Consider the following 14,893-nt stretch of genomic DNA (forward strand, 5'->3'; position numbering starts at 1 on the left):
ATTCCCCGTGGCCTAGCAGTCAATTTGGCCCGCTGCCATTTTTTTTATATATTTTATTTTCATATATATTGTTGTTTCTGTTGCCTGCCGAATGTACTAAAGTGATTATTTCCAAATTCGCCATTCAATAATAAAACTCTTAATAAATCGTAATCCGGTTTGTCTTGACTGACAATGCAATTTGCCTCGCGCACGCTCGCTCCGCCCATTCGCGCGTCCGACTCGAGAATAGAGCGCCCAGGTGGAGCAGAGAGGCAAAACTTTACAGGTCAGATACATTTGTAAATAGACTATTGTAGTTTTGTCTTTGTTTACTTAGTTAAGCATTAAACTGCTTGCAAATATTATCAATACCAGTCAGTTTGCTGCAAAATTAACAAAATTACATAACTGTTGTAAAGAGTTGGAACTTAGCAGACAAATATTCACATTGTTTTATAACAAGTTTAGAGGGAGCTATGGCTATAGCAACAATATGGCCCTTACAAAAATTAACCATGTTTTCACTAAAAACCAAAAACCATGGTTACTATAGTTAAACTATGGTAACCACAAATTAACAAAGGGTTTGCTACACTTTATGGTATTTGTAGTAAAATTTTGGTTAAACAAATTGTAATCAAAATGCCAAAAAAAAAAAAAAAAAAAAAAACACGGATACTACTATACTTTTACCATAGGCCTAAAAAACCTTTAATTATTTTGCACGGCACCAGCCAATGGATTTAAACTTTTTTATGTGATAATGATAATGGCTATATATATGGGTTTTTGGGATGGCCTGGATGAGTGTGAGATTTTCAGACCCCCGACCCCCCCCCCCCCCCCCCCTCCAAACAGTATGCGTCCCTTATTTTTTTGTATTAAAAGTGGTAACCCTACCTAGAAGTGGTGTGTGTAACCACAACCAGCATAAGACTGTTAACTCTATAAGACTATTTAACTTAATTATAAATGCATGACAGACTAATTGTTTGTATTTTAATAACTTGTGTTTCAATAGTCCTAGCATGAAGATGAGCCACCTATCCAGCAAAAGTGTTCTACATAAACATAACTTGCCGAAGACATCCAATGACCGCCACAGTAGCACAGTCAAGTCTTCATGTCAGAAAGCAAGTGCTGTCCATACCAGCAGAGCAGTGTGTTCCAGCAGCATGAAAACAGATGTGTATTTCAACTCGTCACATAAAGTAAGGCGTCTTAAAACAAGAAAGGAAAGGAATCAGATTCGAGGTCTGGAGAGAAACAGGTACCATCCATCTTCTCAGCACAGCAGAAGAGAAAGCACTGAGAAAGCACTTCATCCACCGGCTTGTTCTAGAAAACAGAGGGCATTCGCTAAACCATTCATTCCCCAGAAGCCAAGCATCATGACTGAAGGACGTCTTACCTCCATCCGAGGCCCTTTCAGCTATGAGATTAGGTCTATAGATATTGAGAGGCTTGTGAGTGAGCAAATAATGAGAGATAAGCAGAGAAATGAGCTAGGAAAACATCCTACGGTGCACATTGCATCACCGCTGCCTCCCTCGGTACCTGATTCAGACCTGGACTGCAGTCTCGATGAAGTACAGGAACCACTCCAGGAATCAGAAAATAATATGCCGCCACAAGTTAAGAGGAAGAGAAGTTCAAGAAAAGAGCCTGGTGAAAAAAACACAAGTGGTTTTCAGATTAATAGAGGAGTTGTTTTATCTATGGGACCATCTAGAGAAGATGGGAAGCATGGCAAAAGTGCCAACACCAGAAAGGAAGATCCTAATAGCAAAACAAGACAAGATAGTCAGAGTAGCCTCCCAAGAGAAACTGAACTTTTGGTTTTGTCATCCTCTGAAAATGAACCGGATCATCAGTTATGCTTCACTCCAGATGAAACTGATAAGAATAACTCACAAACAGGCAATCTCGAGTCTCATGATGGAGGAAGCCAAGAAAATGGTTTTATGAATATTCAGAGATTTGAGAAAAGCTCTACAACAGTGGGATTCCCGAACATGGAAGTTACGCAAGTGTTCGAAAATCAGCATACGTTAACCTCTTTATCTGATCTGAACTCTGGGGCTGCTCAAATAGGAGACAATGTTAAGCAAGGAGAGGAAATGTCACTGTCATGTAGGGAAGCAGTGAAAAGGCTCGCCAAACGTTTGTGTCAGAGTTCAGAGCTCCGTGTGCCAAGCCGTCGACGCCCCCTACTGGACGAATGTAGAGAGACACTACAACAGACTTTACAAAAAAGACACAGTTTCTATTTAGAGCACAACCTGCACAGGCTACAGTCCTTCTTGAATGGGAATCAAATGGCTTCTCAGCTCAGCTCAGGACAGAGAGATGAAAATTGTTCACGTTTTAGCCATGCAGTGGAGAATGAGGATAGGTGCTACAGAAGCAACAAGGAGATATGGACAGGTACTTTTTTTTATTTACAGCTGCAATCGAAAATATTCAACCCCCTTGACCTGCAAGACATTTCGCTGCAGAGAACAAAATTTTGTGAAAATAATTCAACCAAGGCATCAATACACAATTGGAGAAAGTTTTTAATACACATTTGAGTAATTCTGAGAATGTTAGTTGATCAAATTGGCTCTAAACGTTCAACCCCCCAAAAGTCAAATTTGGTGCAGAATCTTTAATTCTTTAAAACCACCAATAAACGCTGCTTGGAAGTGCCAAGCTTCTGTCACCTCTCTACTGCAATCTTGGCTCATTCCTCAACTCAAAAAGCTTTCAGATCACTGATAATCTTTGGTTTTCACTTTGCCACTGCTTTCTTCAAATTCAGCTAAATATTTTCAATGAGAATTAAATCTACAGACTGGACAGGCCACTCAAGAACATTCTATGACTGATCCCTGAACCAAAATAAGTAGATTTGGATGTATACTTTGGGATGATTATCCTGCAGAAAAGTACATTGATCATTAGCTTCAGTCTTTGCACCAAAGGCATCACAATTGATGGCATCACATGATCCACCTCCATGTTTGACGATGGAGATGATGTTCCTCTTCTCATAAGTTTTTCCTTTTTTGCATCAGACATCTGTACTAAATTGTTTTTCCACCTTGATTTGGGTCATCTTGCAAGTCTTTGGCTGTACATTGCAGGTTTTTCCTCAGTTGCTCTGATCAAACATTTTATATTTTTTTGTTTAACATACTCAAAGGTTTTCTGGTACATCACATTTAACCTAAGGAATAAGGCTGCCATCTGTGTCTCTAGGAACTTTTAATGTCTTGGAAAACTTCATATAACCTTAGACTTCCTTAGTAAAATTATTTCCTCTCTGTAGCTTCTTTATAGCTTTATTGAGGGATATCTGTTGGCTACTCAAACTTCAGCACAAGCATGGGAACTGTTTGTGTGTCTAACAGCTCAAGCTAATTCTGTTTTCTAATAGAGTTTCTAAAGGTTTAATTGTGTTTTAAGACAATTTTGTTCCCTTCCATACAAATAAGTGACTAAAAAACAGCAATGTTGAATAGGGGTTGAATAATTATGACATAGCAGTAAAAATTTTATTACAAAATTATAAAACTCAAAAACATTACATTATATTTTGACATTATCACTTTTAACATGCCAGTAAACTGTTGTAGATACAATTACAATCAGAAAAGCTTGTATTTGTAAAGTACTGCAGTTTTGGGGGGTTGAATAATTTTGATTTCAACTGTATTATGGTATCAGGACAATTGTATCACCCATTTTTTAAGTAATGCACTCCAGAAACAACAAAATTAATTTTAATTTTGAAATTTAAAATTAATTTCATGCTAAATACTAATTATTTACAAGGTTATTCAAATCATTGAATAGTTGTGTACATTATGGATGCTTTAAATTACCTTTCTGCATCCTAGACAGTGCCATGCAGCAAGACTACTTAGCACAAGAAGTTAAACAAGATTTGGAAAGAGAAGCTTTCGCCAAGAAACATAGGATACAAGATTGGAAGACCTCATCCACTCTATTCTCGCTTAAAGATCCACAACAGTCACACACAGACTTGGTAAGTAACAAAGTAAAGAATTCAAATCCAAATGTGACCCTGGACCACAAAACCAGTCTTAAGTAGAATGCTTAAATGTAGGGCTGTCGCGGTTAAGGAATTTCCCTTGCGGTAATTTTGAGTGGCTCAGTAGCGCGGTATGCGGTATTACCGCCATATAATTGTGTGTAGGCTGTTACAATGTAAGGTCATATTCAGAAATCAATAAACCGAAACCAAATCGCGTTGATATATGAAGTGAAGTAAACAGTACTTACATAGAAACCTAGCCAGTAAGAAATGCAAATTTTGAAGAAAAATGTCAGACATACTTAGAGGCTTTGCATCTGAAATCTTCGTGTGTGTATATATAACAGTTAGCGCGCACCCTCGAGTCTGACTGGACGAGAGACTTTCTGTCAGTATTTCACCTGCATGTTTTAGGCGAGCTGTCAGTCAGTGCAGTTTCATTGTTACGCCACAAGATGGAGGCAAGAGACTATCTCTGAGTAAGTCTTTAATCCGTTCATTCAACTATACGTTCAAAAACGCTTATTTATATTTTTTATACGCTTATTTATTTATTAAGAGAGACGTAATGAAACACGATGTTAAAATCATTTTAACTTTAAAAGCCACTTTTAAAGGCTCAGCTGACCAGCAGAGCACCGATGTTAAGACAGAGATTTCACTTTCCTTGGACATGACAAGCTAGTTTCACATACATACATGACTGGATCTGAAAGACAGACGCAGGTAATCGCACAAGCTCAGTCGATCTCTCTCTCATTCGCTGTCTGTGTAGGCATGTTAAGTGCATATCTACTGAGCCTCATAATAAATACATTATGTTATCATTACTAACTTATTACTAATTTAATATTCAGCGCACAGGCATTAAGTGAGAAGGGCAAATCCTTAGGAAAAAAGAAAACAGGCAAATATCGCGGTTGCTGCGGTTGTTGCATTCCTCTGCGGTTATGCACGTCAATAGCGCGGTATTGCGATATTGCGGTTATCGCGACAGCCCTACTTAAATGTGTAGAAATAGCCAAAAATACATTGTATGTGTCAAAATTATAATTTTTTTAATGCCAAAAATCATTACAATATTAAGTAAAGATGATGTTCCATGAAGATGTTTTGTAAATTTTCTACTGTAAATATTTAAAACTTGATTTTTTTGCACCCTCAGATTCCAGATTTTCAAATAGTTGATTAGCTAACAGATTCAAATAGATTTTCAAATAGCTAACAAACCATATCAATGGAAAGCTTATTTATTCAGCTTTCAATTTCAAAAAAATTACCCGTATGACTGGTCTAAGCTCACAAATAATAGCAAATTTGTTGTGAAGTAGACTATTACAGAGATTCAACATTTTTAACAGCTTGCAGTTCAGGACTGAATGTCTCGTTTACATGTAAAGTTGCTTGGTTAGTCTTTGCAGTTTGACCAATGGAGGGCAGCTAGGTTGTCTCAGGATAGCTTCAGAGCTCAGCATCATCACAGCAGACCGCTCTTCAACCAGGAACAGACCTTTACCCAGCATCCCGTCCCTGTACTCAGAAGTCCCACCTGGGTTGATCATCCAGTAAACTCCTATTCCCAGCAGCAGTCACTGAGCAGAGGGGAAAGTTGGACAAATGTAGACTTGGATCTCTCCAAAATCTCTCAACAGTGGAGGGAAGACAACGATCTTGATTTCAATTCACATCACATATATGAGAGCAGAAAACAAAAACCACAAGAAGCATCTTTTGGAGGATCCAGATTCTGGTCCCATCAGCAACACGTCCAGGATGAAAGAGAAAGATGGGCTCCCTTCTCATTCTCAGCATCCTACCTCTCGGAAGGCTTTCAGTACAAGCCTTTTTTTCGGTGTCCACATCCATCTAACGTCCAGCACAGGTCAGACTCTTTTGGCATGACTCACTGTCCCAGGACAAACACACCAGATAGGGTATTTTACCCTCCCCTTTACCTTTAGCAAAGCTGTGTGTCACGATTAAAGCTCTTTGCCAAGATTGTCTTTGTATGAGTGATATATATGAGTAACAATTATATATATATATATTTTTTTTGAAAGACCATCACCACTACATAAGATTTGAATTTGAGAGTTCTTTGTGCTCAAATTATGTACAGTCATGATTTCTGTAGTGTATGTGTATATACCGTTAACACAGGTAATACAAGTGAATGAAACTTGAAAACAAATCACTTCACACAAATATTAAAAGCACCACACATTAGTTATCTTTTATTCTCCTGAATTAATATGGTAAATGTTTATTTGCAAGGATGCTGCTTGTTTAGTTATTTAGTTGAGTATTATTATTATTATTATTATTTTTAATTTATTTAGATTTCTTCTATATATCTTGACTGGACTTTGACTGGAAGTTCAGTATTCTGTAAAAAAAAAAGGATGCATATGTTTTTGTGGCATTCTTTAATAAAGCAGTACAGAATTAAAATTCTTACATCAAACTGATTTCACAATTTACGTTTTATATTTGGTAAAATATCTTGTAGTAAACTGAAATGTAAAAATTCATCTGTGTGATACTCTTGTGAAGGTAAAGAAAGCACAGCTACTTTATCTGTTGAATTTCTACGTAGGTATATATTTATTTATTTATTTATTTATTTTTATTATTATATTTGTACCACAAATGCTTAACAAAAATTCAAAATGGCTTCCGGTGCATTTGTATCTTTTCCATTATTATTTTGTACATGTTTGCAAGCATGCAAAATGTACAGCCTTTTCATTTAAATTTATTTAGTCAGATTTCTTCTATATATATTGATTGGACTTTTTAAGTTCAGTATTCTGTAAAAAAAAAAGTGCATATAATTTTTTGCCATTCTTTAATAAAGCAGTACAGAATTAAAACAATTCTTACATCAAACTGATTTCACAATTTACGTTTTATATTTGGTAAAATATCTTAAACTGAAATGTAAAAATTCAACTGGGAAGGTAAAGAAATCACAGCTACTTTATTTGTTGAAATTCTATGTATGTATATATTTATTTATTTTTATTTATACATTTGTGCCACAAACACTTAATAAAATTCAAAACTGCTTCCGGTGCATATATATCTTGTCCAATATTATTTTGTACATGTTTGCAAACGTGCAGAATTTACAGCCTTTTAATTTACATTTATTGAAATTCATTCAATTTGTTCTCAAATTGTACAGATTAACTTTGGTATTATATGGCAGTGTAATCAGGGCATCAGGTAATATACTTCATCATCTACTGGTGTCTGATTCACAAAATATTCTCTTTCCTCCTGGTCAGCTTCCTCTTTGTCATGTCTTTTCTGATCATTCTGCTCCTTCTGCTCCTTGAAGATCTTCTGCTCCTCTTGGCTTCCAGTGTTGCTGCTCCTTAGTGCTCTCTTTAACTGATTCCAGAACAGTTCTTTTGCACTGTCTGGATCAGAGCAGTTTGACCCAGGCCACTGCAAATAAGTCTTTTTGAGCATGACCTTTCTCATACGGTGATAAGTGGACATTTGGCGTTCAGAGATAGGCTCCAGAAAGACCAGCAAAAGCACATCCTGCATTTCTTGAAAGAGGCGATAGCTGGCCAACTGGATCTCCAGTGAGCACCATTCGCTGCGAAGGAAGCTTTGACTAACCACACAGATCGTTTTGCGACTGCCGTATACAGCAGCCACGATGTTGTCGACAATATCGCGGCCCAGCTCGAAATCTCTGTGGTGGAGGCAGAGCTGAAATGAAGAACCCTCAAGGTTCGGCAGCAGTTGTTCCATTACCCAGTCTTCATCTGCTGAGTTGTAGGAAATGAAGGCGTCGTACTTGTATTTCTCCTCCTGGTCCTTTAAACGACGCCATTGTTCTCCAAACCATGATCGAAACACATAGTATCCATACTTAAATTTCCAGTAAAGTCTGACGTAGAGAAGTGGTATCAAGCTTAGTAAGATTGTGAACGTGAACGTTGAGGAAAAGAGGTAGAGTGCTATGTCCAAATAACACACATTAGTTAAGAAGTTGTGAAAATATAAGCCTGGTTGGTCTTGGCATGTAATATTGAAAAGATAAGGAAACTGGAGTCTCTCACTGCCTATGGTCCAGTTTTGTAGGTCACTATTCTGGCAGTTACAACTGAGAGGACAGCTGCGTATGTCAACATATGTAAGATTGGTCAGCTTTTCCAGTAAACTAATGTCTAAAGTCATCATGGCATTGCGGTTGAGATGCAGTTGTTTTAGTCCTGTGAGATTTCCAAATATCTCTTCAGAAAATGATTTAATGCCCATGTTCTCAGTGGATAATATCTTTAATTTTCGAAGGTTTTTGAAAATACCAGGTTTGAGCTGGGCGATCCCAACACATGAGTTGTCCAGAGTTAAGAACTCCAAGCTTTTCAGGTCATCGAACGTTTCAGCACCGAATCCAATGATATGGTTGTTAGTGAGGTAAAGACTTTTCAGAGAAGTTAGACCACGGAAAAATGCACGTGGCAACAAGTTGATGCCATTTGGTTCCTGTCCATCAAGTTTCAGATCACGAAGCCCCGACATATTTATAAATGGCGAGTATGTGTGTTCTGTAAAATACAGGATGTGGTTAGCCTGTAAATCCAACACCTGCAGGGTGCTATGAAGTTTCCCAACGAGCGTGCCGTCAATCTCTTTCAGGCGATTTCTATCCAAATACAGATTAGCCAAGCGTTGCAGCCCATCCAATGCATGCGGCCTCAGCTGCGTGATCTTGTTCCCTCCCAAATCTAAAATAAGTAGATTTGATAGATTTTGAAAGACATAGTCGAAAATCACAGATAATTGGTTGTTGCGCAGGTTGAGAGTTTCCAGGCTGGTAAGATCTTCAAAGGTGTCACAGTAGATATCAGACAAAAGATTGTTGTCGAGACGAAGTGTGACAAGATCTTTGAGTCCCCTTAGGGCTTTATGGTCCAAATAAGCAATTATGTTTATGTTTAGCTGGAGTTTTGTTAATTTCGGTGTATTGCTGAACGCATAACCACTAACCTCTAGAATACGATTGTATCGATAGCTCAGGTTTTTCATGCTGTCAAGCTGTGTAGATGTATTGCAGGGCCTTAGCCTAGTCAGATGGTTATGTTCGATCTTGAGAGTTTTCAGTTGGTTTTGACAGTGCAAAAACTGCAAGCAGCCTGTTGATTTCATCTCGTTCCGAGAGAGGTCCATTACATCAGTGATACTGGAGCAATTACAAAACGTGTTTTTGTTTATAACTTTTATGTAATTGCTCTGGAGTATCATTTTAGGTATTTGATGACCTTGCAGATGAAAGCACAGTGAAGTCAGTGCACGATCCTTCAGTTTCAAACCAGAGAAGTCGACGTACCTTGGTTGTATGTTGGTATACTTTAGAAGTTTGCTAGCAGAGACACTGGTAAAGCGCAAGCGCAGGTACTTTATATTCTTCAGATTCAGACCCTGAAAAGACTTGGATGACAGTAATGTGTTGTCTGATAAATCTAGCACTTTCACATACTTTAGAAAAGACTTGTCACATCCCAGTGTTTTTAGTTTATTATCACTGAGATAGAGTTTGACAAGCGAGTTTGGCAGACAGCTGGAGTGATTCAGAGTGGTTAGATTGTTAAAAGAAAGGTCCAGTTGTACCAAGCTAGACAGGTTGGTTATGCATTCAACCAAAGCTGAAAAGTTATTCAGGTGGTTCCTGCGTAGGTCAAGATTCTTGAGGTTTGTCAAGTTGGAAAACAAGAACATATTGATATTGGTGAGATTATTGTTTCCCAGGAGCAGCTCTGTAAGGTTATGTAGGTCATTGAAGACATCATGGTGGAGATATGATATGTGATTGCAGGACAGATTCAAAATCTTAAGTTTTTGCAAGTCATTAAAAGCATCTTTGTGGATCTTAACAATATGGTTATCATCTAGTACCAGAGAAGTCAGGCTGGGCAGATGAAGGAACACTTGGCCTTCAATGTATGTAATGTTATTGCGAGAAACTGTAAGGTTTGTTGCAGTGGAAAATACGTCACCCACAATTGTAGATATGTCTGTTTCATGACATTTAATACATCTAAAGATTGTATGGTTAGATTCAGGGATCTCTATGCAACTCCTGAAACTGTAGCTGAAGGCAAGCTTAAGGAGGCAGATGAATACTGCATTTACGATCAGTTCACGACATGCAGAATCTGCCATATTTTTTAATTCCACTTTTAATTGTAAGTCCCATTGATTGACTTCATCAAAGTCCAACACCACGAGGCTCTTCACTCAGTATGAGCACCTAATAGCTGCTAGAAAAAAAGGAGAAGGTTATAATCAGTTTAAATAAATGGTTATTATACAACTGAGGTCAAAAGTTTACATCCCCTTTTCAGAATCTGCATAAGGTTAATTATTTGACAAAAATAAGAGGAATCTTACAAAATGCATGTTATTGTTTATTTAGTACTAACCTGAATAAGATATTTTAGATAAAACATGTTAACATACAGTCCACAAGAGAAAATCCTCTTAATAATAACTGTTAATAATGCTGTTACCTGAATGATCCACATCTGTTTTTTTTTTTTTGTTGTTGTTTTTTTTTTTTTTTTTTGATGATAGTTGTTCATGATTTCCTTGTTTGACCTGAACAGTTAAACTGCCTGCTGTTCTTCAGAAAAAACCTTTAGGTCCCACAAATTCTTTGGTTTTCCACATTTTTTGTGTATTTAAACCCTTTCCAACACTGACTGTATGACTTAGACATCCATATTTTCACACTGAGGGACTCATATGAAACTATAAAAGAAGGTTCAAAAGCTCACTGTTGCTCCGGTAGGAAAAACCATGCATTAAGAGCCTTGAATTTGAATATCAGGGTAAATTTAACTTATTTTGTCTTCTGGGAAACATGTAACTGCCTTCTGTAGCCTCTCAAGGGCAATACTAAATGAAAGAAATATGATATGTAGGCTAAATAAAAATAAATGTCACAACAGTAACAATCCTGTTTTCACCTCCCCTCTTTAATCCATAGTTTTTCCTTCTGGAGCATCAGTGAGCATCTGAACCTTCTGTAATAGTTGCATATGAAAAGCTAAAATCATACAGTCATTGTTGGAAAGGGATCAAATACACAAAAATGCTGGAAAGCCAAAGAATTTATGGGATCTGAAGGAAGAACAGCGGGCAGTTTAACTGTTCAGGACAAACAAAGGACTCATGAACAACTATCACTAAACAAAAAACACAGATGTGGATCATTCAGGTAACAATACAGTATTAAGAATCAAGGGGATGTAAACTTTTGAATGGGGTCATTTTTATATATTCAACTATTATTTTCTCTTGTGGACTATATGTAAACATGTTCTATGTGAAATATCCTATTCAGGTCAGTACTAAACAAACAATAACATGCATTTTGTTTACCCTCTTATTTTGGTAAAATATTAAACATTTAGCAGATTCTGAAAGGGGGTGTAAACTTTATATGAATCCATAATGCTGCTATTCAAACTTTGTTCTGCTTAAATGTAACAAATACAGCAAGAACATGTTATGGATGCTTTATTCATTTATTATTAAATGGTAAATACAAAAACATCCTACAATTACATTACTCAGAAACAAACTTCTCTAATGTGTTCTCAACTGACAATTTCCCACTTCTCAGACCCTTTTCCCTTTTACATCAACTTCCTTAAAAATGTAAAGAAGTATATAAAAATGAAGTGAAGCTATAAGACCATAGTAGATATTTAAACACTTTGTAGGTTTACATGGAAATGCAGGAAAAGTCAGGTTTCTCTTTTTTCGCATTCTCCGTTTGTTCACAATACTGACATTCAGTTACAAATAAAGGCAAATAACTTTTCACTGTGAACAAAATAGACAGAGAGCTATATGTCTCGAGAATAATTTCAGGCTCACTACTATGAAACCAGTGAGAAAACCTATATTGCCTGAATATAGGAATGAATTCATTTCATTACATTGACTCCTTTGCTTAAAAATGGTCTCTTAAATAGTAATGTGATTCAGTAGCTTACCTTCATGAAATCGTTCCTGACAATTTTGCAAGACTATCATCGGCGTTCTCTCTTTTTCAAACAGGGCATTCCCTTCACAGGAATAGAAAGAGGAACCAAAAAAGCTTCAAGCCAGAGATAAAATCAGACAAAGGGCCACAATGTCTAATCCATTTGTTTTGATTCACTACAAAATTTTGAATATTTTCTTTAAAGGAGACATTGGATGCAAAATTCACTTTTACTTGATGTTTGGATATAAATGTGTCGTAGCAGTGTGTGGACAATGATAAAAATCCATTCACCTTTTTTTATTTCCCAAAAAACCTAAACAGTCTTAATAATTAAGTTGTTTTGATTTTCTAAGCTGTATGATGTCATAGTATGACATCATAATGCTCAGGCCCCACCCACAACCACTGACAGACTTGTTTTAGCATATTTCCGCCATCAGTCAGTTGTACTCTGTCCACCATTTTCTCTGTGCTCGAGTAGCTGTAGCCACAGCAATGTCTCATAAGCAATGCATGTGTTTTGTAGTTAGATGTAATGCGTCAACAAAAACACAAAAAACAGAAGAGAGGGGTGGGGTCAACAGTAGCTCATTATCATTTAAAGAGCCATGCACCGAAACAGCTCGCTGTTTTTTATAAGGTAAAAAAAGGGGTTGTTTTACACGACTATTGATGAATTTTAACCAAAGTATGTTGCAGACATTTAATGAAGACCCTAAAGAAATATACCAACTTGTGGAAAATAAACATCTGATTTCACCTTTAAACAAATATATGTATAATAATCATCATCATATCATCATCAAACTGCATTTTGGAAGTTCAAACTCACAGGCACCATAGAAGTCCACTATATGGAGAGAAATCCTGAAATGTTTCCTCAAAAAACATAATTTTTACGACATCTTGGATAACAAGGGGGTAATATTATCTGGGATTTTTTGTTCTGGAAGTGAACTTCTCCTTTAAAATGAAGCAAATTAGGAGATTATTCATAACGTAAAACCTGTTAGTAATATGATTTAATAAAAGGTGTAACAATTTAATATATAACTAACATTGAGTTTTTGATTTCATGCAGCATGACATTCATACAGTTTAAGTATCGCATAAACCATTAATATTTTTGAATATTCTAAAAACAAAACAGAAAACGACAAAAACAATTGCTGCTATCCAGGCATTTCTGAAATGAGCCATTCTCTCCTCTTCATTTTCTTTTCAAATTAGCCTCTCGCTTTCTGTTCTCGAGCCATCTGACAGAGTCCACAGAAAGGACAGCAGGTCATAATCACCCAGTCATCACAGACAGATCCCTAAAAAAAATACACAAGCCATTCATGCAGTGTTAGTCTCTGACAGTTATGTTATGTAATAATGGACTATATCAAGAGCAGAAACAAGCAATAATCAACACTGAAAAGGATTTTTATTGCATGGCCTACATTAATACGATATCTGTCACGGATGCTGGTTCTCAATGCAATCATTGCTCCAGGCAGAAAGGGCAAACAGCAGCTGTCACCATTATCCTGTGCCACCTTACATCCCAAAATGCAAGGAATAAATGCCCCACACAGACCTGAGGAATAAACCAGTGTCAAAATTCCCAGTATTTTACAATGTAATGTTTGTAAGTTTCAACAAATTGAATAAAGGGATAGTTCATTAGAATTTACTCACCCTCATGTCATTCCAAACCTGTATAGTGAACTATCCCTTTAAGAATTTACTCCACTTATAATCACTATTACAATTACATTAGCTTAAGCTAAATGAATTTGCATTCATAAATGAATCTCCCTGCTTCAATCACACTCACAGATTCCACAGTCATCACAGCAGTCACAGACATCAGAGCTCCAGTGAGAGACAGTGTAGCTGGTTACAGTCATTTGAGGCTGGGAAGTCATTGCTTCTGTTTGATATGACATCACTAATAAAAAAAAAACACTAATTTGCAATTACAACTACAATTACAACCCACACTTTTGTTTCTATAAAATACAATGATATTGTCCTGCTGTGAATAACAATGTATTTTTCATTTGATGGCTATCAAAGAGGCTACCAAATTTTAATTGGTTAAATAAGTATTAATTAGGACATAACATAAATGTCATTTTTAAGAACCATTAAAATAATAAGATCTTCTCTCTCTTACCTGTGTCTTTGGAGAGGCTTCCTGTTACTTTATGTGTCTCACTTCCTCAGGAATGATGTTCTGTTTCTGATAGATCTCCGTGAACTTGGAAATCACCTCAAGCATGACGAAGGGGAGGAGAAACTTTACTAGGGGTGAGTGGTTTTATGTGACCTGTAAACTAAAGGGTGAAGTGTTTGATTTGGGGGCGAGGAGTTTTGCACTATTTTAGGTCTCCACACCCTTCCATTATTACAGTATATTATCTACAATTTTTAGAAAAGAACTTTTTGACCGATGCAGCAGTGATCTTCAGAAAATCACCAACACTAATATACATTTCCTTTTCTTTTGAGGTATTAGGTATTGATGTTAGAAACGTATGAAAGCCCAATTCCACCAGAAAAAAACTGTGTTTTGTTAAATAATAATGACAACACATGCCAAAATTATAAAATAGAAAACAAAATTATGACAAAAAAAGTGAAAATTCTGTAAATAAAATGACATGAATATTTAGGTCAAATATAAAGTGTAAATTATTAGACTAAAAGTCATAATTATGATATGACATTTTTGGAGTAGTTCATTTACATAACAAGAATTTACAGATAATTTACTCACCCCCTTGGCATCCAAGATGTTCATGTCTTTCTTTCTTCAGTTATAGTGGACTTCTGTGGTGCCTGTGAGTTGGAACTTCCAAAAT

General features: G+C 36.5%; 2 protein-coding genes across 2 annotated transcripts; both read right to left on the minus strand.

The window, feature by feature from the left end:
- Window positions 1-6,876: 6,876 nt before the first annotated feature.
- tlr21 (toll-like receptor 21) lies at window positions 6,877-10,299 on the minus strand. The gene has a single exon (XM_073847345.1). The coding sequence runs from the start codon at window positions 10,205-10,207 to the stop codon at window positions 7,241-7,243; it is 2,967 nt and encodes a 988-aa protein (XP_073703446.1). The 5' UTR covers window positions 10,208-10,299; the 3' UTR covers window positions 6,877-7,240.
- A 2,968-nt stretch (window positions 10,300-13,267) lies between these two features.
- On the minus strand, window positions 13,268-13,975 carry cnfn (cornifelin). The gene is made up of 3 exons (XM_073846588.1): window positions 13,864-13,975; window positions 13,487-13,623; window positions 13,268-13,357 (listed from the first exon to the last, which is right to left on the minus strand). The coding sequence occupies exons 1-3, from the start codon at window positions 13,973-13,975 to the stop codon at window positions 13,268-13,270; spliced, it is 339 nt and encodes a 112-aa protein (XP_073702689.1).
- Between the last annotated feature and the right edge of the window lie 918 nt (window positions 13,976-14,893).

This window comes from Garra rufa, chromosome 9 (genome assembly GCF_049309525.1).
Source record: "Garra rufa chromosome 9, GarRuf1.0, whole genome shotgun sequence".
Taxonomy (NCBI): Eukaryota; Metazoa; Chordata; class Actinopteri; order Cypriniformes; family Cyprinidae; genus Garra; species Garra rufa.